This window comes from Nothobranchius furzeri, chromosome 14, assembly GCF_043380555.1.
Source record: "Nothobranchius furzeri strain GRZ-AD chromosome 14, NfurGRZ-RIMD1, whole genome shotgun sequence".
Taxonomy (NCBI): Eukaryota; Metazoa; Chordata; class Actinopteri; order Cyprinodontiformes; family Nothobranchiidae; genus Nothobranchius; species Nothobranchius furzeri.
Window position 1 is genome coordinate 31,905,196 of NC_091754.1, and position 21,793 is coordinate 31,926,988.

General features: G+C 44.4%; 1 protein-coding gene across 2 annotated transcripts in view; it reads right to left on the reverse strand.

Annotated features, from left to right (window-relative positions):
• The window catches only part of adcy5 (adenylate cyclase 5), a 115,003-nt gene that overhangs the window by 32,664 nt on the left and 60,546 nt on the right, over window positions 1-21,793 (reverse strand). For both annotated transcript variants that reach the window (XM_015965903.3, XM_015965902.3), the window contains exon 4: window positions 1,026-1,137. In XM_015965903.3, coding sequence (XP_015821389.1) covers window positions 1,026-1,137 — 112 coding nt within the window. The remainder of the gene's footprint in view (window positions 1-1,025; window positions 1,138-21,793) is intronic.

The following is a 21,793-nucleotide window of genomic DNA, read 5'->3' on the forward strand; positions in this document are numbered from 1 at the left end:
TTAATAATCAAATGGCTAGTCAAGGCTTTCAACACAGACATGGCTAAAAATGTAGTGACCTATTATTAAACAAAAGCATTAATATTAATTTGAAAAACTTGAAACTGACAAACATTGATAAATAAAAATGTACTTAAACTCAGCTGATGAAAATCAAGCATTGAATTTGATCCGTGGTTTTTCAATAAATAAATAAATAAACAAACACTAATGACTCATGGTCTGGATACACAGAAAACAATTAGACCATGTAGAAATGCTGAGCTGAGGTGCGTCTTAAAAGTAACCTCACTGGTGTCTTCCATCTTGTTCTGTCTGCTTGTTCAAAGAGTGAGATGTAGTCACAGTGCTGTTTGGTATCTGGGTGTGTACCATACTGAACACAAATCACGGGAGTTTTGATTAACTGTTGACCTGATATGTTAAAGGGAGGTTTAGAAGACCATCTCCAAGCAGGCTGATGTTCTCCTGACAGCAGGACCTATTCAGAAGGTTGGGGTCTGTTGAAATGTGGCTTCAAAATGAAAATTATTGACAAACTGAAGATACTGTGTGTACGCGCCGTCTTCGACCCTTTGAACAGCTCTTTGGAACATAAATGCTGTTTTTATATATGTGCTATATTTAAATCATGAGAATTAGATTGTTTCCAAAAGGGAATCAGTTGTAGTATCCAGTAAAACACACACACACACACACACACACACACACACACACGCACGCACACACACACACACACACACACACACACACACACAGGCAATCTGACCTGAAACTGATGTCACAAAGAAGAACACCTGAGGAGGGTTTCACAGCAACTCGCTGCTTCAATGAGTCATGTTTCAGTAGTGTTATCTTTGTTCCACTTGTTATCTAAACAGCAATTATTTACTCCTGCAATGGTTGAATTACGATTTATCCTGAAAGGACTAAATACTGAAAATGATATTGAGACAATACGACAACATGCAGTCTAAAGAACAGTTTTTAATGTTACAAGTGCATGAATGTGATTGTGTCCTTACCGCAGCCAGCTTGTCAAAGCGTGCAAAAAGTTCATTGAGGGTCATCACCAACTCCTGTGCTGTGCACTGTGATGCCAGACTGGTGAAACCCTCAATGTCTGCAAACAGGATGCTGCAAAACACAAGAGAGGTAAAGCTCAGTTTCATCTCTTCTTTATGCTTTCATGGGCAAATTTTTCACACCCAGAACTTTCAAATGTAAACTATAGGCATAATCTAAAAGCTCTAAAGAATCATAATTGTGACATAATGGTTGTTTATAGCTTATTGAAGTAGCCATTAATACAGGAACTCTGGTCCCTGGTCAGCGGCACAGAACAGAGTGTTGCTGAAAAGTTTTCAGGAGTCTGAATGTTCTGTCCACACAGTTCAGTAACCTAACTTGTTATCTTTGTGAACAAGAAATGTAAAAGACATACAGTAGGGCAAAAAGGCATAAAGAATTCATTTGCAAATTAAGGTAGAAAATAAGTATTTGGTCAAAAACGATACTTTCTTTTATACCCATTGTTAGCATTGACTGAAATCAAACGTTTTCTTCCCAGCCTCCAGACACTGTTGCAGGTATTCTGGCCCATTCCTCTCTCCTCTAGAGAAGAGATGTTTTGGGGATGTTGCTAGGCAATACAGACTTTCAACTCCCTCCAAAGATTTTCTATGGGGTTGAGATTTGGAGACTGGAAAGGCCACTCCAGGACCTTGAAATGCTTCTTATGAAGCCACTCCTTCGTTACCCCAGCGGTATGTTTTGGATCATTGTCAGGAAAGACCAGGCCCCCAATGCGGCTCAAAAAATGAAGCAATCCCGAAAATACCAAAAATTGCAGTTCCACCCTCATCCGCTGGGGGCTGGTGTCAGAAGCGAGCAAATCCTCATTGACTCCCATGTTAAAAATACCAATTTCACAGCAGAAATAAACATGTTTACAGCCTGGTACCAAAACATGTTTTTGGTTTAAATTATCTAGTTTACACTCATGACAACTCTGAGGGGGGTGAATTTTTTCTCACTCTTCTGTTTAAGTTTATTAAAAGCCTAAAATTCTGGATAATTAATGAGCATCAGACCCACGTGACCACAGAGCTAGTGGAAAGGCCTCAGTAGAGCCTCGGTCTGGCTTGGAAACTGTTCCGGGATTTTGAGTGTCTGTGTTTGTGTATTCTGTTTTGGATATTCTTGTGCAATTGTTGGACAAAATGACTTGCTGTGGCATTAATTGCACTAATAGAGCATCCAAAGGAGTCTCCACTTCATTTTGTTCGGTAAGTAAAATTATATTTATGTATTTTAGGTCACTGCCGAGCTGAGCTTAGATTTTAACATGTACTGTGTAACCATGAAATTTAAATGTAATAGGGTAAAAGCCAGTGCATTTAACATAATGCTGCACTTTAGAAACTGGGTTGAAATACATGTTGGTGGAGCTGGGTTCCGACTATCGGCTTGTGGAGCTCTCGGGAGACCGATGTTTTCCACCCGGTTCTCCCCTCCCCGCAGCTCGGCGCATCTCTGTCTGATCGCGGCTTCTGTCTGCTGCGTGGGCTGCCGGTGTCGGTACAAGATCTGCTCGGGTGCAAGATCGGCTCGGGGTCCTACGACTGCCGATGACGTCAAAGTACGGCAAACCCACTCGGACAAAATACACTACACATCTATACTGTTGGAAAGAATTTAGCTGTTTCGTTATTAAAATAATGTTTCTTAAGACGTAAGGTTGTGTTTATAATGGTATTTGTAAAATAAAACACTATGTTGTATTCATAATGTTGAACTCCTCTTTGAGCACATCCCTTGAAGGATCATAGGTATTAGCAACACCTGTGAAATTGTATTTGCAGGAAAGAAGTGTGTCCCGTTAATTGAAGTATTTTGTGTTTAGTTTTTGACTTCTTGTCCATGCGTAGTCTGGAGTTAAAAGTTTTCTGGCTTTACTAAAGTACCTGTCTGTACTTATTTGATTGATGGTAGTTTTACTTTCTATTAGACTCCAAATGTAAAAATGGCACGTTTCTAATTCCTAATTTGTAATAATGTTATCGGTGATATTAGCATTAGCATTCCGATGGGTTTTTCCACGTATATTAGCATTGCGCTAACCACTCGCTGCCAAATTGCAGCCTTTGCGATTAGAAAATCTCCTTTTGTCACATCGCAATTTAATTGCACATGCAGTTAATCGTTCAGCCCTAATATACATGCAGCTCTATGCTAAAAGTGTATTTTCAAAGAGGTAATGATGGATTTCTTTGTAAAAGTTGTCCATCTTTCCAACAGAAAGATTTGCCTGGACCAACGTAACGTGATAACAATGTAACGTGATTACGTAATTCCGTAAGGTTCATGTTCAGCCAATCAACTACTTTGACGTCATTGGCAGTCGACGGACCCAGAGCCGATCTTGCACCCGAGCAGATCTTGTACCGACACCGGCTTGTGGTTCTCCCCTCCCCGCAGCTCGGCGCATCTCTGTCTGATCGCGGCTTCTGTCTGCTGCGCGGGCTGCCGGCTTGTGGAGCTCTGGGATGGAAACCTTTCCACCTGGTTCTCCCCAGCGGCAGCTCTGCGCATCTCAGATCGCAGCGGCGCTTGTCTGCTGTGCGGCTGCCGGCTTGTGGAGCTCTCGGGAGACCTCTGTGTTCCACCCGGTTTTACCCAGCGGTCAGCCCAGCGTATGTCTGACTCAGAAGCTCTGGTGTTGTGCACAGTTAACTCCGGTTGTAGCTAGGTAGCTACCTCCGTTAGCTTAGCTCCCACCTCCGCGTTAGCTTTGGGTTAGCTTCAGGTTAGCTTGTAGCTAGTTGACCGGGTGTTGTCAGTTGATCCCAGCCTTACAGCCCCACCCTCAGCTCCACCTCTCTTCCCTTTTGTGGAATTGTCTGTGCTTGACGGAACCTGTGACACGGTCAAAATGGCGGTGGTGGCCACCTCCCATTTATCTTCAAAAATGTGTTATTGGAGCCTATGGAAACCCATTGTCCAATATTTATATGTCGATGGGAAAGACCCAGCCACGTTTCACCTTCAATGCCCTTGATGGAAGAGGTTTTCACTCCAAATCTGATGATACAGGGCCCCATTCATTCTTTCCTTTACACAGATCAGTCATCCTGGTCCCTTTGCAGAAAAAACAGCCCCAAAACATAACGTTTCCACCCCCTTGCGTTACAGTAGGTATGGTGTTCTTTGGATGCAACTCAGCATTCTTTCTCCTCCAAACATGACGACTAAAGTTTTTAACCAAAAAGTTCTATTTTGTTTTCGTCTGACCATGTGACATTCGGACTTAATGAACGAAGACGGAATAGCGGATCATAATCTCCGACTGCAAGATGAGCAGAAACGGAGCTGTCAACTGATCACCACCTGGTGATGAGCTGGATCAGAGGGCAGGGGAAGATGATGCGCAGACCTGGTAGATCCAAACGTATTGTGAGGGTCTGCTGGGAACGCCTGACAGATGAACCTGTCCAGATGGTCTTCAACTCCTATCTCCGGCAGAGCTTTAACCGCGTCCACGCAGTAGGGGACATTGAGTCTGAATGGGCCTTGTTCCGCTCTGCAATTGTTGAGGCGATTGTTGCTAGTTGTGGTCGTAAGGTGGCCGGTGCCAGTCGTGGCAGTAACCCCTGTACCCGCTGGTGGACACCAGAGGTTAGGGGAGCTGTCAAGCTGAAGAAGGAGGCCTACAGGACGTGGCTGGTCTCTAGGTCACCAGAGACAGCAGACAGGTACTGGAGGGCCAAGTGAACTGCAGCAGTGGCAGATGCCGAGGCAAAATCTTGGGCGTGGGAGGAGTTTGGCGAGACCATGGAGAAAGACTATCAGTCGGCTCCAAAAAGGTTCTGGCAAACCATCCGGCGCATCGGGGAGGAAGGCAGCAACTTGCTCACACTGTTTACAGTGGTGATGGGGAGCTGTTGAGGTCAACTGGGGCTATAGTGAGGCAGTGGAAGGAATACTTTGAGGAGCTCCTTAATCCCACCGACATGCATTCCGAGGAGGAACCAGAGCTGGGAGACCTAGGGATGGACTGTCCAATCTCTGAGACAGAAGTCACTGAGGTAGTTAAACAATTATGCAGCGGCAGAGCCTCTGGGGAAGATGAGATCCGACCTTGGTATCTCAAGGTTTTGGATGTTGTAGGATTTTCTTGGTTGACACATTTCTGCAACATTGTGTGGTCATCGGGGTAGTTCCTGTGGAGTGGCAGACCGAGGTGGTGGTCCCAATTTTTAAAAGGGCTAACCAGAGGGTGTGTTCCAACTAAAGGGGAATCACACTCCTCAGTCTCCTGGGAAAAGTCTACTTCAGGGTTCTGGAGAGGAGGGTCTGGTCGAGTAGTTGAACCTCAGATAGAGGAGGAGCAATGTGGTTTTTGTCCTGAACGTTGAACTGTGGACCAGCTCTATAACCTTGCTAGGGTAATGGAGGGGTCATGGGAGTTTGCTCAACCAATCCACATGTGTTTTGTGGACTTGGAGAAGGCTTATGACTGTGTCCCCAGAGGCACCCTGTGTGGGACGCTCCAGAAGTATGGGGTGGATGGTCTTTTGCTAAGGGCCATTCAGTCCCTGTAAGTGGGACCTGTTCCCACTGAGGGTTGGACTCCGCCAGGGCTGCCTTTTGTCACCGTTCCTATTCATAACGTTAATGGACAGGAGTCAGTTGAGGTGGTTTGGGCATCTGGTTAGGATTCCTGCTTGACGCCTCCCCAGGGAGCTGTTTCAGGCATACCCTGCCGGCAGGAGGCCCCCTGGTCTACCCAGTACACATTGGAGAAAGTCCATCTCCAAACTGGTCCAGAAATGCCTTGGAGTCTTACTGGAGGAGCTGGTGGAGGTGGCTGGGCAGAGGACGGTCTGGAACTCCCTGGTTGGGATGCTGCCCCCGCGACCCGGACCCCGATAGGCGGAGGAAGACGAGGCATTTGGCATTCTCCCTGTTTTCTTCTGGTTCATCCAAATGCTCTCTAACAATCTTCAGACAGGTCTGCACATTTACTGGTTTGGTCTGGTTTAAGCAGGGGGACACGTCTGGCACTGCAGGATCTGCGTCCCTGGTGGTGTAGTGTGTTACTGATGGTAGCCTTTGTAACTTTGGTTCCAGCTCTCTGCAGTCATTCACTGGGTTGTACCTGTGATCATTTTGACCCCATGGGGTGAGATCTTCCATGCAGCCCCTGATGGAGGGAGATTATCAGTGGTCTTGTATGTCTTACACTTTCTAATGGATTTCTTCACACCAAGCTACTTACCTATTGCATATACAACCTTCCCAGTCTGGTGCAGGTCTCCAGTTTTGCTTCTGGTGTCCTTTGACAGCTCTTTAGTCTTGGCCATAGTGGAGTGTGACTGTTTAAGGTTGTTAACAGGTGTCTTTTATACTGATAAAGAGTTCCAACAGGTGCTATTAATACAGGTGACAAGTGGAGGCAGAGGAGCTTCTTACAGAAGAAGCTACAGATCTGTGTTTATTACTTGCTTATATGAGACCAAATACGTATTTTCCACCATAATTTACAAAGAAATCCTTTAAAAATCAGACAATGGAATTTTCTGAAATTTTTTTCTTATTTTGTCTCTCATGTTTGAGGTATACCTATGATTAAAATTACAGGCCTCTCTCATCTCTTTAGTGGGAGAACTTGCACAATTGGAGGGTGACTATATGTTTTACCCCACTGTATTACAGGATTGATACGCTAGCTGCTAGACCAAGTGCTGACGTCCTAAAACTGCTTCATCTTCTAAAATTACACAGTTGTTCATGTGATATTAGGTCATGTTATGTCAGGATAAGGATTTGCTGCTGATATTTACACACTAAATAAACACACGTGTGATGTGAAAACTTTTGAAATTTCCTTCTGGAAAAAGAAAAGTTCTAATAGATGAATAAATAAGACCCCATACTTGCCCTAGATGAGTGCTCATTAACTCCTAGGTGGAACGGTAACTTATCACATGTTTATCCTAACAACCACATCCAAAACAGCATTTGCAGGAGTGTGTGTGTGTGTGTGTGTGTGTGTGTGTGTGTGTGTGTGTGTGTGTGTGTGTGTGTGTGTGTGTGTGTGTTTAATGCATTTGATGGATAGTGAGTAGAATCCAATACTTCATTTTGTGATTGGCCTGTTTCATCGTCACAGACCTCACATCGGCTGATGATCTCTGCAGGATGAACCATGTCTCTCAGTGTTGAGGACAAAGACATGCACTCAGCTTGGCCTCGTGTGAACTCAGACTAAACCCAAAACAAAAGCTTGTCCCAAAAGGTTTAAGGTGTCTTCTGAAACACGATAACCCCACTTCACAAAAACCTGGAGCACGACTCAGCTTTTTTCCCCAGTTCTCAAATTTATTTTCTGATCACCAATTTTCTCTCAGGATGTGCAAACTCTTTCTTCTCAATAGTAGGTTTTGGGGCAGCTTTGACAGCTTCTTACCTGCCTGTGACTTCTAGGTCAAGTGTCTCCATCCCTGGTCCTTGACAGCCTCTATCCAGCATGATGCAGTTGCTATTCAATATTTCTTCAAGCTCAGCAGAAGCCTGTTAATCCCTAAGTGAAACAAATCAGGTGTGTTGGAGCAGGGAAAAAACTCAAACATGCTGGTTAGGGGTCCTCAAGGACCAGGGATGGAGACCTTTGTTCTAGGCTCACCGATGGTTGCAACATTTACAGATAATGATCCAGGTCCTGAAGCAGCAAAGCTTGGTGGTGTTTGTGATGGTTTTGGTAAATGTGAGACAGAGCTTTGTTTCATGTTATTTATTTATTCAGAATGAGAAGGAGGGTGATGTGACAGGAGGGTGCTGAGGTTGTGTGATGGAGGAAAATCATCTTGTGTGCTGGAAGTAGAGGATGCGTAATCGTCCCTGGTTTATCTTGTTTCATCTTTAGTACATTTGTTCTTATTTTTTCCCCTTGGAAAAAAAACACACCATAATGCAGTATGTAATCACACAGTGTAAGGAATCCTACATTTGCTTTCAATAACACATCAGTCTCTTTTTCTTCTTCTGATATAATGCATGGCTGCTAGCCTGGCAAGCCAGACTAAATAAATGTATTATTTATTTAGTCTGGCCACGCTCCATTGACGACTCTCGGTTGTGGGGCGGGTTCTACCGTTGTCTTTCAAATGATCTCCGCATTCCACTGGATAATGAATGTGACATACTCTTGTTTCACTCTGTTGCATCATCCCACCCACCAGGCATATAGAGTGCCCTGATTGGCCCACAAAGCGGATAAAGCTCTGTGATTTGTTCACTGAGCAGATAGAGCATGATTGGCCCACCATTATGGACCACTCACAGCTCTTTATGTGTTTGAAACCCCTCTAGAGAGCTGTGATTGGCTAGCCAGAGTCCTGGTAGGAGCTGCTGAGGTTCCAATGGAGCATGCCTAGACCATTCTTTGCAAAGCAAGAATTTGGTCTAGTTCACTAGGCTACATGGCTGCTGCACTTGTGTTTGTTTAGATTAATTCAGAAAGTCTTCAGTTTGGTTCACTCACAGAAAAAGAACCGTTGTAATGAAGCCAGGCTTAAAAATGCACACATTTTCTCAATTTGGGTCTTTAAAGGGACTTTACGGAGTTTTGAAATTCTATGCTCGCGATTGCCCCCTCAGGCCAAAAGTGTAACGGCAGCTTCAATAGTAGGCTCGTGCACGAGGCGCACATGCTGTTCGTGCACACTCCTTAAACAAAAATAACAGCTGAGACAGTCCTGTGTGTGTGTGTGTGTGTGCGCGTGTGTGCGTGCATGTGTGTGTGTGTGTGTGTGTGTGTGTGTGTGTGTGTGTGTGTGTGTGTGTGTGTGTGTGTGTGTGTGTGTGTGTGTGTGTGTGTGTGTGGCCCGGAGGACAGAGGACAGGAGAACGCGCAGCTAATTAATTAAATAATTTGGTTCTGTACCTTTCTCTTCAGCACAGCCGACAAAGGTTTATGATGGGTCAGTCCTCCTGCATGCTCAGATCATTCCCTTCCCTTGCTTGAAAAATTGTTCCAAAATGAAAGTTGAACCCACATCTTTTTTATCTGTGAATTCAATGCCATTCGGCGAGTCTCAAATAAAAATTTGGGCATCTTACTGTAAAAAAATATACCATTAATGTAAAAAAGAAACTCTAAATAAACTATACACACATCCAGAATTGAACCCAGGTCTTCTGCATGAGAGTACAACGCCTTATTAGGTGAGCTAAAGCGCCAATGATATATCTTGTATCTGTAATATTTATATCCTTGATGACAGCTGAAACAACATTCAAAGAACGGTTCGGAGCGAAAATGGCTATTGTGTTGCTAATTTGCAAGAAATATATAGAAGAAAGTAGCTAAGGGTCCTCAGAAATGTAGCCAGGTTCATCACTAGGCGTTAGGAACAGTGACAAAGTCGCTGAGTTGGCACTACCTCACTCTCTGCTGCTAAAGGAAATGCTTTAGCAAATGCTACGGGCTATGCCTGAGCGTGAACGCGCATGAAGCAGCCTGCTCGACCCGAGCAGCTCTCTTTTTCTGTGATTTTACAGAAAATCAGGCAATTACAGTAAAAATGCCAGGGCTCATTCTACAGGACCAGGGCATTGCAGGAGAATGTATGAAGAAGACATTTATTATTTCTATACATGTTTTGGCTGTCAAACTTCCATAATGCCCCTTTAAATCTACAAGGATTAGGTGTCCCATCTCTGGGTTACACGTTTCTTAGAATATTTGATTGCTTTCAGTGAACTGTTGCATGGGAGGCCAAGTGAAACCAGACACGTGCTGGAGAGGAGAGGTCTGCAGCATCCAGTGATGGGAGGAAACCTCAAAACAAAACAAAATGTTATTTTACAATGAATAATTAAAATATATTAGTGTGTCATTTAAAAAATATGCATTCTTTTTATAGAAAGCTACTTTAAAAAGTAAAATCTGTTAAGCACCTTGTTTAAAAATGAATGAATTTATAGATGGCTCATTAAAACCTTCCATCTACAACTGAACTCTGAAGAACGGAGTACTTTATTTTTCACCAAACACCTTCTACCACAGTGTAAATACAACTTTAAACACATGAACGTACAATAAGTAATAATTTTACTGTGAAATAATCACAAAACAGGTTAATGTCTCGGTCATGTTGAACGGAAGGTTTCATTGAAAGACTTTTCATCCTCAGCCGGCTGGGGGGTTGTTAGTTTTTCTCCTTTCAAAAAACAAATGAGGGACGTAGCTACTGTTTACAATCTGAGGCTGCAGGGTTGCCAAGTCTGCGCCAGTAAATGCCGCTGTGCCAGTATTTGTAACTCGACACCAGTTGGCAAAATGCAGCAACGTTGTGGAAAGAATGCAAGCCAGTTTCAAGAGCGACCCAGACATTATCTTTCGTACCCCAAAGAAGCCAAGGCGTCCTATTTGTAAACTCTAATACTGGGTGATAAAGGCTAGAGGCTAACTTTGAGCTAACAATGCTAATGGTGAATTAGAAGCAAAGAGTCAGCTCTAAAATATCTCAAGGTATTTTTCAATAACTTGATATACGGTTACAGTGAAATGTACTTACTCATCTTCACTGGTGATCTAGAATCTTCCAGTGCTGATCCATAATGGGCAACTGGCATGAAACTCACAAAGATTGTTTTGAAACATAGACTGCAGTACCCAAATTTGACCACAGTGTGTCATTGTTACATACCGTAAATCCTCGAATATTGGCCTGTATTCCATTACTGGTAAGGTCTTCTACATTAGCCCATCTCGCTGTCTCTAATAGTGGCCGGTTTACGGCACAAACCCAGCCGCAGTTTTAATAACTATAAAGTACTATTGATCTTAAAATATTTTAATAAATAGCGTACTCACCCACTGTTAATGAATTAGAATCTCACAAAACATGACGACAATTCTGATCACGTATAAACAGAGTCACTTCCCGCTTCCTGTCCTCAAGTCCCGCGTGATGTTGTGACTATTGAGTGACTTTCCAAGAAGTGCTCAGCAGTGCGGCACGTCCTGTGTGACCACTTGACTTCTCAAAATTGTGGGCGTGACGTGGCGCGTCTGCCTCTGGTATGCCCCAGGCTTTATTTACTTTGTTGACTGGGTGTAAAAATGCCCAAATTCCGTCCAATTGGTTAACTGCACATTTTCAATAAACGAACGTAGTGTTTTATAGGTTCAAATAGACACAAAATCTTGTATTTAATTCATTCTATTGGTAGTTTATTTTGCTCAAATTAAATTAATGCCTGCCTCTAATTCTGGCCTCCTTCCAATAAAGGCCTGAACCTGAATACTCTTGTGTAAATAAAGGCCCGGGCCTGTATTAGGGGATTTACGGTAAAGTACCTTTAAACGATCACTGTCCCACCTCCAAGCAACAATAAAGAGAAACCGAGCGTTAAAAATGAAACAGTGGGTCCCTTCTACCAGCCCACAGAGCCACTACAGCTAAATCAGTTCAAGGTCGCCTCAGCTGAACCGAAGCTGTGCAGTTGTCTGACCTTGTGATTCCCTCTTGTCTGGCACCAGCATAGCCACAGGCTTACTGCCATCTACTATTTGCACCACAGTTGTTCAGACCACTGCTCCTCTTACAAAAAGGAGAAGAAAAGTCTCATTACCTAAATAATAAAATACAGCAGCAAACGATTCTTTCCCTGTAAGGTTACAGATGCTTGCGAGCATCCTTCTGCACCGTAACAGATTCACTGGTGGAAGCATACAAAATAAAATGCATTATTACAACAAAAAGTGTTCGGAAGCAGTTCGTATCCATGCTTCAGTCTGAACACGGAGGAGCAAGGACACTGTAGGTCAGGTTTGGAGTGTTGCTGGCCTACATACCAACAACAGCAGCTACACTCACACCGTTCTGTTTGCAAATGATTTCGTCTGCATTCAAAGAGCAGCCTGACATCATCAAATTATCGCCCCTCTTGTATAATCCCATTAGAATAAACACAAAATAACAATTTGATTCGTTCTGATGTTTAAACCCTGATCATGAATTATTAAAAACAGTTTTTTTTAATCTCAATTAAAAAATGCATTTAGACATAAAATGTAGGAAAAGGGTCGACTTTGAAGTTACGTCACACCAAATGACAAAACTCCTTCTTGCATTTGGACACACAATTTAGCCACGAGCTCCGTCTTTGGTTTGATTTGTGCTCATCTTTGTCCTTAACTCGCCACTGAGCCCATCTGCTGCAAATATGTTTTATTCTACATAATAAGACAGTAGCTACATACATGCACACACGAGTGATCCCATCTGGGGCCTTTATGTGCTTCTTTCATTTGTCCAAAGACATGTAGCACAGGAGGCGGGACACGCACCAAAAAAGTTGGGATAAGCGGACGACCTTCAGAGCCACTAATGCCCCTGGGAACCAGTTGTTCCGGTACAAACGTGTGTATGTGGCAGCCAGAGGAAAAAGGAGTTGTACAGGAAATGTATTAGGTTAACTGAAGCCAAGCTGACGACCTGACGCGCACAAATAAGACGATTTTAACCAGGCACTATCCAAGTTTTTGTTTTGTTTTTATATCTGCATGGAACAAATATCCCTCCTGAACCATCAGAACCAATTTGACCCTTTTTGCAGGATCAAACAGATGTAACTGCATGCTTCATTAACTCATTTGCCACCTCTGTTCTGCAGAGCTGTGGACGGGCTCATGTGTAATATGTTTCTACATCAGCAGCAGGCTTCAGCCCCCATGTCTCTGCCTCCTCCTGTTTACACTCCTGTTCTTTAGTTGCAGCGGTGGGAGCTGCCACTCCTCTTCCTGTTGTTTCTCTGCCTCTCAGCAGAGCCGCAATTACCAAATAAGCTGCTGACTGCTTCCCAACAAGTCCGGTCACACCTGGTTACCGCGGCGCCCCGCTCACTACACACTTACGGCCACAGACCGAAGCAGAACAGGAGGTATGTGACTTGCTGCTTCAACCTGTACGATTTCAAAGGGAGACATCAAAGTGATTAAGGGCTTCAAGAGTACTTTGTATTTAGATGATTTTCCCCTCATACCTGATTGCTACAGACATTATTAAACTAAAACAACACTAGTTGTGTTTAGGACACTTTATCAGAGAATTCAAAAGCTATTTTGCCACAAGGTGGTGCTAATCCTAATCCCAGCCAGGCCTGTGGGGTTACAGTGTTTTACAATCTCTTCAGTTATAAACGGAGTTTCATGAACAACAAATCATATGATGCACTAAAAGGGATTTGGGAGTCACTGGAACTGGAAAGAGACACAGGTCCAATGTTGCCATCTCCTCGGTAAGGATGCTGTGGGCTGTCGGTCACATGTGTGTGTTTGTAATGAACGCCATAAGAGAGAGAAACAACGTTGAAGGATAAGGTAAAGTTTTCTTCCCTTTAGATAGTTTTTTCTCACATGTGTGGAATCAGCCAGCAGCAACGTCATGCATGTGCAGTTCCTATGCTGAGGGGTTGCTGTCAGAGCTGCTCTGACTGTCATGAGCCGGGGTGAGTACTCCTCATTCACTTAACATCTCTGAGTCTCTTACCAGGAGAGGGAGTGCCACCAGCTGTCCCTGATCTGCAATCAGCGGGGTGCTTCCTACACAAGGTGGATGGAGGACACAATTTGATGCTGGAAGATTGCCACAGCTTGGTAGTACCCAGCCACACATGTTCTCTAGGATCTCTAGGATAATCTTTGTTAGTAGTATTTTGCTCTAGGATTTAGATTTTTGGATTTTACTTACAGGTGCTGGCCAGTAAATTAGAATATCATCAAAAGGTTGAAAATATTTCAGTAATTCCATTCAAAACGTGAAACTTGTACATTATATTCATGCAATGCACACAGACCAATGTATTTCCGATGTTTATTACGTTTAATTTTGATATTTATAGGTGACAACCAATGAAAACATCAAATCTGGTATCTCAGAAAATTAGAATATTCTAAAGGCCAATGAAAAAATGTTTGTTTCTCTAATGTTGGCCAACTGAAAAGAATGAACATGAAAAGAATGTGCATGTATAGCACTCAATACTTAGTCGGGGCTCCTTTTGCCTCAATAACTGCAGTAATGCGGCGTGGCATGGACTCGATCAGTCTGTGGCACTGCTCAGGTGTTATGAGAGCCCAGGTTGCTCTGATAGTCGTCTTCAGCTCCTCTGCATTGTTGGGTCTAGCGTATTGCATCCTCCGCTTCACAATACCCCATAGATTTTCTATGGGGTTAAGGTCAGGCGAGTTTGCTGGCCAATCAAGGACAGGGATACCATGGTCCTTGAACCAGGTGCTGGTGGTTTTGGCACTGTGTGCAGGTGCCAAGTCCTGTTGAAAGGTGAAGTCTGCATCCCCATAAAGTTGGTCAGCAGCAGGAAGCATGAAGTGCTCTAAAACTTCCTGGTAGACGGCTGCATTGACCCTGGACCTCAGGAAACAGAGTGGGCCAACACCGGCAGATGACATGGCACCCCACACCATCACTGACGGTGGAAACTTTACACTGGACCTCATGCAACGTGGATTCTGTGCTTCTCCGCTCTTCCTCCAGACTCTGGGTCCTTGATTTCCAAAGGAAATGCAGAACTTGCTTTCATCAGAAAACATAACTTTGGACCACTCAGCATCAGTCCAGTCCTTTTTGTCCTTGGCCCAGGCGAGACGCTTCTTGCGCTGTTTCATGTTCAAGAGTGGCTTGACACACGGAATGCGACACCTGAATCCCATGTCTTTCATGAGTCTCCTCGTGGTGGTTCTTGAAGCGCTGACTCCAGCTGCAGTCCACTCTTTGTGGATCTCCCCCACATTTTTGAATGGGTTTGTCGTCACAATTCTCTGCAGGGTGCGGTTATCCCTAGAGCTTGTACACTTTTTTCTACCACATTTTTTCCGTCCCTTCGCCTGTCTGTTAATGTGCTTGGACACAGAGCTCTGCGAACAGCCAGCTTCTTTAGCAATCACCTTTTGTGTCTTGCCCTCCTTGTGCAAGGTGTCAATGATTGTCTTTTGGACAGCTGTTAAGTCAGAAGTCTTCCCCATGATTGTGGTGCCTTCAAAACAAGACTGAGGGACCTTTTAAAGGCCTTTGCAGGTGTTTTGAGTAAATCAGCTGATTAGAGTGGCAGCAGGTGTCTTCTATATTCAGCCTTTTCAGAATATTCTAATTTTTTGAGATACCAAATTTGGAGTTTTCATTAGTTGTCACTTATGAATATCAAATTTAAATGTAATGAACATTGGAAATACATTGGTCTGTGTGCATTGCATGAATATAATGTACAAGTTTCACGTTTTGAATGGAATTACTGAAATATTTTCAACCTTTTGATGATATTCTAATTTACTGGCCAGCACCTGTACCTCCTGGAATCCAGTGTTTCCCTCTGGACGCTGAGCCATTTGGATACTCACCTCAGGACTCCTGGGTTTGGAAACTCAGAACCTCATGGACCCACTCACCGTTCTCCATAACGACTAACCGGACATTTCGGCTCAGTGTCTCCCATCCACCAGGACGCTCTGCTCACCTCCACCTTTGCTCCCTCTCCTGCGCTTCTCCTGGCTCTCGACCTGCTCCCTCCTCCAGCCAGCTACTCTTACCTGACTGTAAGTCCCTCAAATCTACCTTAGGACATAAATGGACCTCAGGGCATACCTGCAAATACTCACCAGTGTTCTCCCTCCTCCAGACGCAGAGCTCCCGTGTCTGTGAACAAACCACTGACACTCAGTGCACCTTCAGTTCTTCTTTTTTTTTTTTTTGTAAATTATTTTTTCTCCCATCTTTTGGTCTGAGTTGTGTCCTACATGTCTTTGGTTAGGCGCCTTCCCCCAATCATGACGCTGACTGGCTGGAGCGGGACTTCTGAGGCACCTGTGAGTGCTTACGTGTGAGGGAGGGGCCAAAGGCAGCACCTGTTGTGTCAGGACACTAAAAATATGTGATTTTATGTTAGTCTCCAACAAGGACCAGAAAAAAACCCTAGATTTGTTGCTATGTGCTTTTTTGAAAGTGACACTAGAACATTCTGGAAAAATTAAAAGAAAACAGGATTGGCTTTAAACATCGGCCCCAAACGGATGTAACTAGATGGAAGATGTTAGCTTTAGAGAAAAATCTATGAATCTCTCTCCGACTCACCCAGTACAGGTCCAGCGACGCCATGTTGGCCGAGGGTGATGCTGCGTTTGCAGAAAAGCTAAATAATTCATTTGCTTGCTTTGATGAGGTGGACCTTAAGGGAGTGAAACCCAGGAAATCTGCTGGTCCTGACAAAGATACTGGAAGGGTTCTGTGCAGATCAGCTGACCAGGATCTAAGCCTCGCCGTCCCAGTCCCTCATCCTTTCATGCCTGAAATCCTTCCCATTTGTCCCTCTGCCCAAAAGGTCCCTATGAATACAAGTGTATGCTTTTACTTTGAAAGATCTTCCCTGTTTAATGATTTTGTTTATACTCCTTTAATTATTGTTCTATGTCGACTCTTTTTCCTAGTTAACAATATTTTGTCCTGATTTTACTTGATTTTACAACCACTGCCCTTTGTCACCGATTCTGTTCACAACTTTTATGGACAGGATTTCTAGGCGCTGCCAAGGTTTTGAGGGGATCCGTTTTGGTGGCCTGAGGATTGAGTCTCTGCTTTTTGCAGATGATGTGGTCCTGCTGGCTTTATCAGAACATGACCTCTGGAGTGCTTTGCAGCCGAATGTGAAGCAGCTGGGATGAGAATCAGCTCCTCTAAATCTGAGACCATGGTCTTGACTTAGAAAAGGGTAATAATAATAATTATAATGCATTGAACTTATAAAGCGCTTTTCAAGACCCCCAAAGACGCTTTCACACACTCTCACATTCACACACTGCTAGTGATGGTAAGCTACTTGTAGCCACAGCCGCCCTGGGGAGGTCTGACAGAGGCGAGGCTGCCATTTGGTGCCGTCGGCCCCTCTGACCACCACTAACACAGGCAAGTTGGGTGAAGTGTCTTGCCCAAGGACACAACAGCAGGATACCCCTGGTGGGAGCTGGAATCGATCCCATGGCCCTCCGATCATGAGGCAACCCGCTCTACCACCTGAGCTACTGCTGCCCTCTAGGTCTTCAGGTCAGGGATGAGGTCCTGCCCCAAGTGGAGAAGTTTCTCGAGGTCTTGTTCACGAGTGAGGGAAAGATGGAGCGTGAGATCGACAGGTGGTGGTGCTGCTTCTGCAGTGATGCGGGCGTTGTACCGGTCTGTCATGGTGAAGAGAGAGCTGAGTCAGAAGACGAAGCTCTCGATTTACCGGTCGATTTACATTCCTACCCTCACCTATGGTCACGAGCTTTGGGTAGTGACCGAAAGAACGAGATCACGGATACAAGCGGCCGAAATGATTTTTCTCCGCAGAGGGGCTGGGCTCTCCCTTAGAGATAGGGTGAGAAGCTCGGAGTAGATCCGCTGCTCCTCCACATAAAGAGGAGCCAGTTGAGGAGGCTCGGGCCTCTGGTCAGGATGCCTCCCTGGTGAGGTTTTCTGGACACGTCCAATTGTGAGGAGACTAAAAGGAAAACCCAGAACACACTGGAGAGACTGTCTCTCGCCTGGCCAGGGAACGCCTTGGGATTCCCCTGGAGGAGCTGGCCCAAGTGACTGGGGAGAGGGAAGTCTGAGCCTCTCTGCTTAAGGTTGGTATATGCTTGGCGCGTCCGTGAGGTTCGCATGGCTCCGTGTGGCAAAATTGCATCATTTTAACAACCACACCCCTCCACCGCACCTCCGCACGGCCCAAACTTTCCGCATCGCGCACCTAGGAAATTTTCTAACCACGCGGACGGTCGAACACGGAAAAACATGGCGGACTGGCAATAGCTAGTATGGCAGAGGTTCCTAAATACAGACATTTGTATGATTCAGCTCTCAGAGATCACCGTGATCAACATGTTGTTAATAATTCTTGGAGAGAAATAGCTTGCACTGTCGGAAAAGACGAGGACGCTGTTAAAAAATGCTGGAATGCCATGTTGTAAACAGTAATTTCTACTTCTACTACGGTGTAGTGTTGGATGCATGCCGTAGAGCTCCATGCTGCCCCCTACAGTTTGGGAGAATATTGGCTCACCGCAGAGACGAGCCGCATGAACCATAAACGCTGCAAGTTGTGAAGCACGTTCCATCCGCGAGCCGCATCACCAAGCGGAAAGTAAATGCGTCAAGCATAAACCAGTCTGTAGGCTGCTGCCGCCTGCGATCCGACTCCGGATAAGCGGCCGAAAATAGATGGATGGATGGATTTTACTTGTGCTGTACAGCACTTTGTGACGTACATATCTGTGAAAGGTGTTCTATAAATCCATTTTACTTACTTTCTTGCTGAACACTTTCTGCATATAATGTTTATCCTTTAGGATGCAGACTTTGTATTTTTGTTTTACGTACTGTTAATTCCCTTTTTCCATCCACATTGACTCACTGATGCTCTTTTCTTTTTCACAGATAGTACTCAAGTTTCAATGTGTTGCCTTAAAAAGCAAAACCTGTGTGCTTAGTGGTCCAGTCCTGTCCCCATCCAATCATGTCTTGTCTTATATTACCCAGTTTCAGACACTTACATAACCCATGCCCTCATGAGAACAGATGATGTGATGATGGGAGAACCATTGCCCTATCCTTGGTATTCCTATTTGAGGATTTAAAAAGTTAAATTTGATTTTAAAATACTAACTCAGGGCTGCACAGTGGTGCAGTGGTTAGAGTTGTTGCCTTGCAGCTAGAAGGCCCTGGGTTCGCTTCCCGGCCTGGGATCTTTCTGCATGGAGTTTGCATGTTCTCCCTGTGCATGTGTGGGTTCTCTCTGGGTACTCCGGCTTCCTCCCACAGTCCAAAAACATGACTGTTAGGTTGATTGGTCTGTCTAAATTGTCCTTAGGTGTGTGTGTGTGCATGATTGTTTGTCCTGTGTGTCTCTGTGTTGCCCTACGATGGACTGGCTCTCTGTCCAGGGTGTACCCCGCCTACTTGCTCGTTGACTGCTGGAGATAGGCACCAGCCCCCCCACGACCCTGCGTGGACAAAGCGGGTTCAGAAGATGGATGGATGGATGGATTACTAACTCAAGACAGCAGGTCAGTGAGGATTCTCAGTCATCAAGGGCATCAATGCTGAAGGTGTTGTAAAGGTGACTGAACTTATTGTGTTTTAACTAAGACCATCAAACGGAGACAAAGGTCCAGGTTTGAGTCTAATTGCTGGCCAGACAGATTCATTCCTACTGTATTTGCTCCTTAATGCACACACTTTACAAATGGGCACAAAGACTTCAACGACTTTTTCACTTTATTGAGCCGATTTTGTCCTCGTGCAGGAATCTATGAGATCAGGGCAAGTTTTGTGCTGAGCATCGTGTATACAGGGGTAACGAGAGACAATTACCACCACGTGACCAGCTCCTGATCAGCAGTCGTGAGCTCATACGTAATTGATTTTTTGCTCGTTCCTCATGAGTGCATCGCCCCGTTGAAGCTGCGCTGCAAGCGACTGCGACTTAAACAGTACCAGAGCTGCTCACGGCGCATGCGCAAACATGAGTCAGCACGGCTCACCAGCGATTTCCCTATGAACACACGTCATTCATTTTTATTTATACACTTTTTTTCCCACACAATGACAAGGATTGTCAAGGAAGTATGGAAGCCCATTCCTGCCACATAGATAAAAAAAAATAAATCATCTCATAATTATGACTTAGCCATCTCGCTTGGCTAAGCGGCCCACCGGGACAGTGCCAGAATGCCAGAGAGGCCAGTCTACCCCTGCACGTAAATTACATATATATGAAATTGCATCACTGCAATACTGTTATTTTGAAAATCACTGGGGATTTTACACTGAAAACGTATGTGAGTTCCTGTCTAGCGTTATGTTGATTGCGGTAACTGACACATCAATCAATCAATTAATCAATCAATCAATCAATCAACTTTTATTTACATAGCACTTAATCCTACAATACATGCAACTCAATGTGCTTAACAAATTAAAAAGGCCCCGCATACCCACATTCCCTCCCATCCCCAGAATTTTAAAAACAGTCTGACAATAAAAACCCCTTCACAATTCTCATCCTCCAGCACACACACACACACACACACACACACACACACACACACACACACACACACGCACACTCACACGCACACACACATGCATACATGCCCCCTTCCCCATGGTAAAAAAGCACGATTGACTGAGATCAGATGAGCCAGACCAGCTAAGACAAGGATAAGAAAACACCATCAGGGGAACCATCCGCCCCGGCAGCGGCAGATCTACAGCAGCAGCCAAGGCACTGACACCGGGCGCCCAGGTCAGGGAGGGCAGAGACCCCCACCACCACCCAGGCACACATGGAAAGCACCCAGGCCACCACAGCCGACCACCGCCGCCAGGGCAGAGGGCTCCCACAGAGGAAGCACTGGAAAAAGGTTAAATTAAGGTTAAAATATAAAATCAAAAGAGCTAAAATGAGAATTGTAACATAAAAAGTTATATAGATATTAAAATAATGTTGATCATAGATCATAGTAAAACAACTGTTTAAAAAGCACGTATCAAAAAATAATTCATTAAATAAAAAATATATAGATAAATAAATAAATAACCTAAGTAATTAAATAATTTAAAAAGTGATAGTATTCAGTTAAAAGCTAAGCTAAAAAGATGGGTCTTGAGCCTGTTTCTAAAAAACATGAACGTTCTCAGCAGCCCTGAGTTCCCCTGGCAGCTCGTTCCAGAGGTGAGGACCGTAGTACTGGAAAGACGCCTTGCCGTGAATATGTGTCCTGACTTTAGGGATGACAAGGAGACGGCTGCCAGAGGAGCGCAGAGACCGCGTGGGTTCATACGGTAAAAGCAGTTCTGAAAGATAAGAAGGCCCAAGACCACTAAGACACTTAAAAACTATTAAATTACTTTAAAATTATTTTAAAATCGATCCTGAAACATACGGGGAGCCAATGCAGTGATTCTAAAACTGGAGTAATGTGCTCCCGCCTCCTGGTCTTCGTCAGGACACGTGCTGCTGAGTTTTGTAATAGTTGTAAACCTGAAATCCTCTTTTTAGGAAGACCAGAAATCAGGGCATTACAGTAGTCTATTCTACTGGTGATAAAAGCGTGCATCAGAGTCTCCGTATTGGCCCGAGAGAGAATGGGGCGGACTCTGGCGATGTTCTTTAGATGATTAAAAACCTATTTTGGTGATATTTTTAATATGATGGATGACAGTCAGCTCAGAGTCAAAGATGACACCCAGGTTTCTTCACTTGTGAAGATGAATTAAGAGACAGTGATTGTAATTTTGGTAAAAGCTTCTCTCTCTGGGCCTCAGGACCGATAACTAAAACTTCAGTTTTGTTCTGGTTGAGCTGGAGACATCCCAGAAGTGGTTCGCGGAAAAAAATAGAACCTGATTTTACCTTTAGCAGCGCTTCTGGAAATGGCCGTGTCGATCGCAGCCGGTTGACTATTATAGACTGTATCTGAAGTGGTGCCATTTCGGTGCCCTTTCGGTGCCGCTTTTGCTTCCAGTGTGCAGTAGGAGTAAGATAGCATTTTTGTCAATAGCGCAGTAATTCTCCTGGTCTGGCAGTGGTCCATTAGCTTTAGCTTAGCATAAACAATGCAAGGAAATAGCAGGAACTAGCATTTTGTGTGCAAAATTATTCAACAATGATACCAATTGTTCCTCGTGATAGAGTTACTGCACTAGTTACAAAAATGCTTTCTTCTCATTTGTCT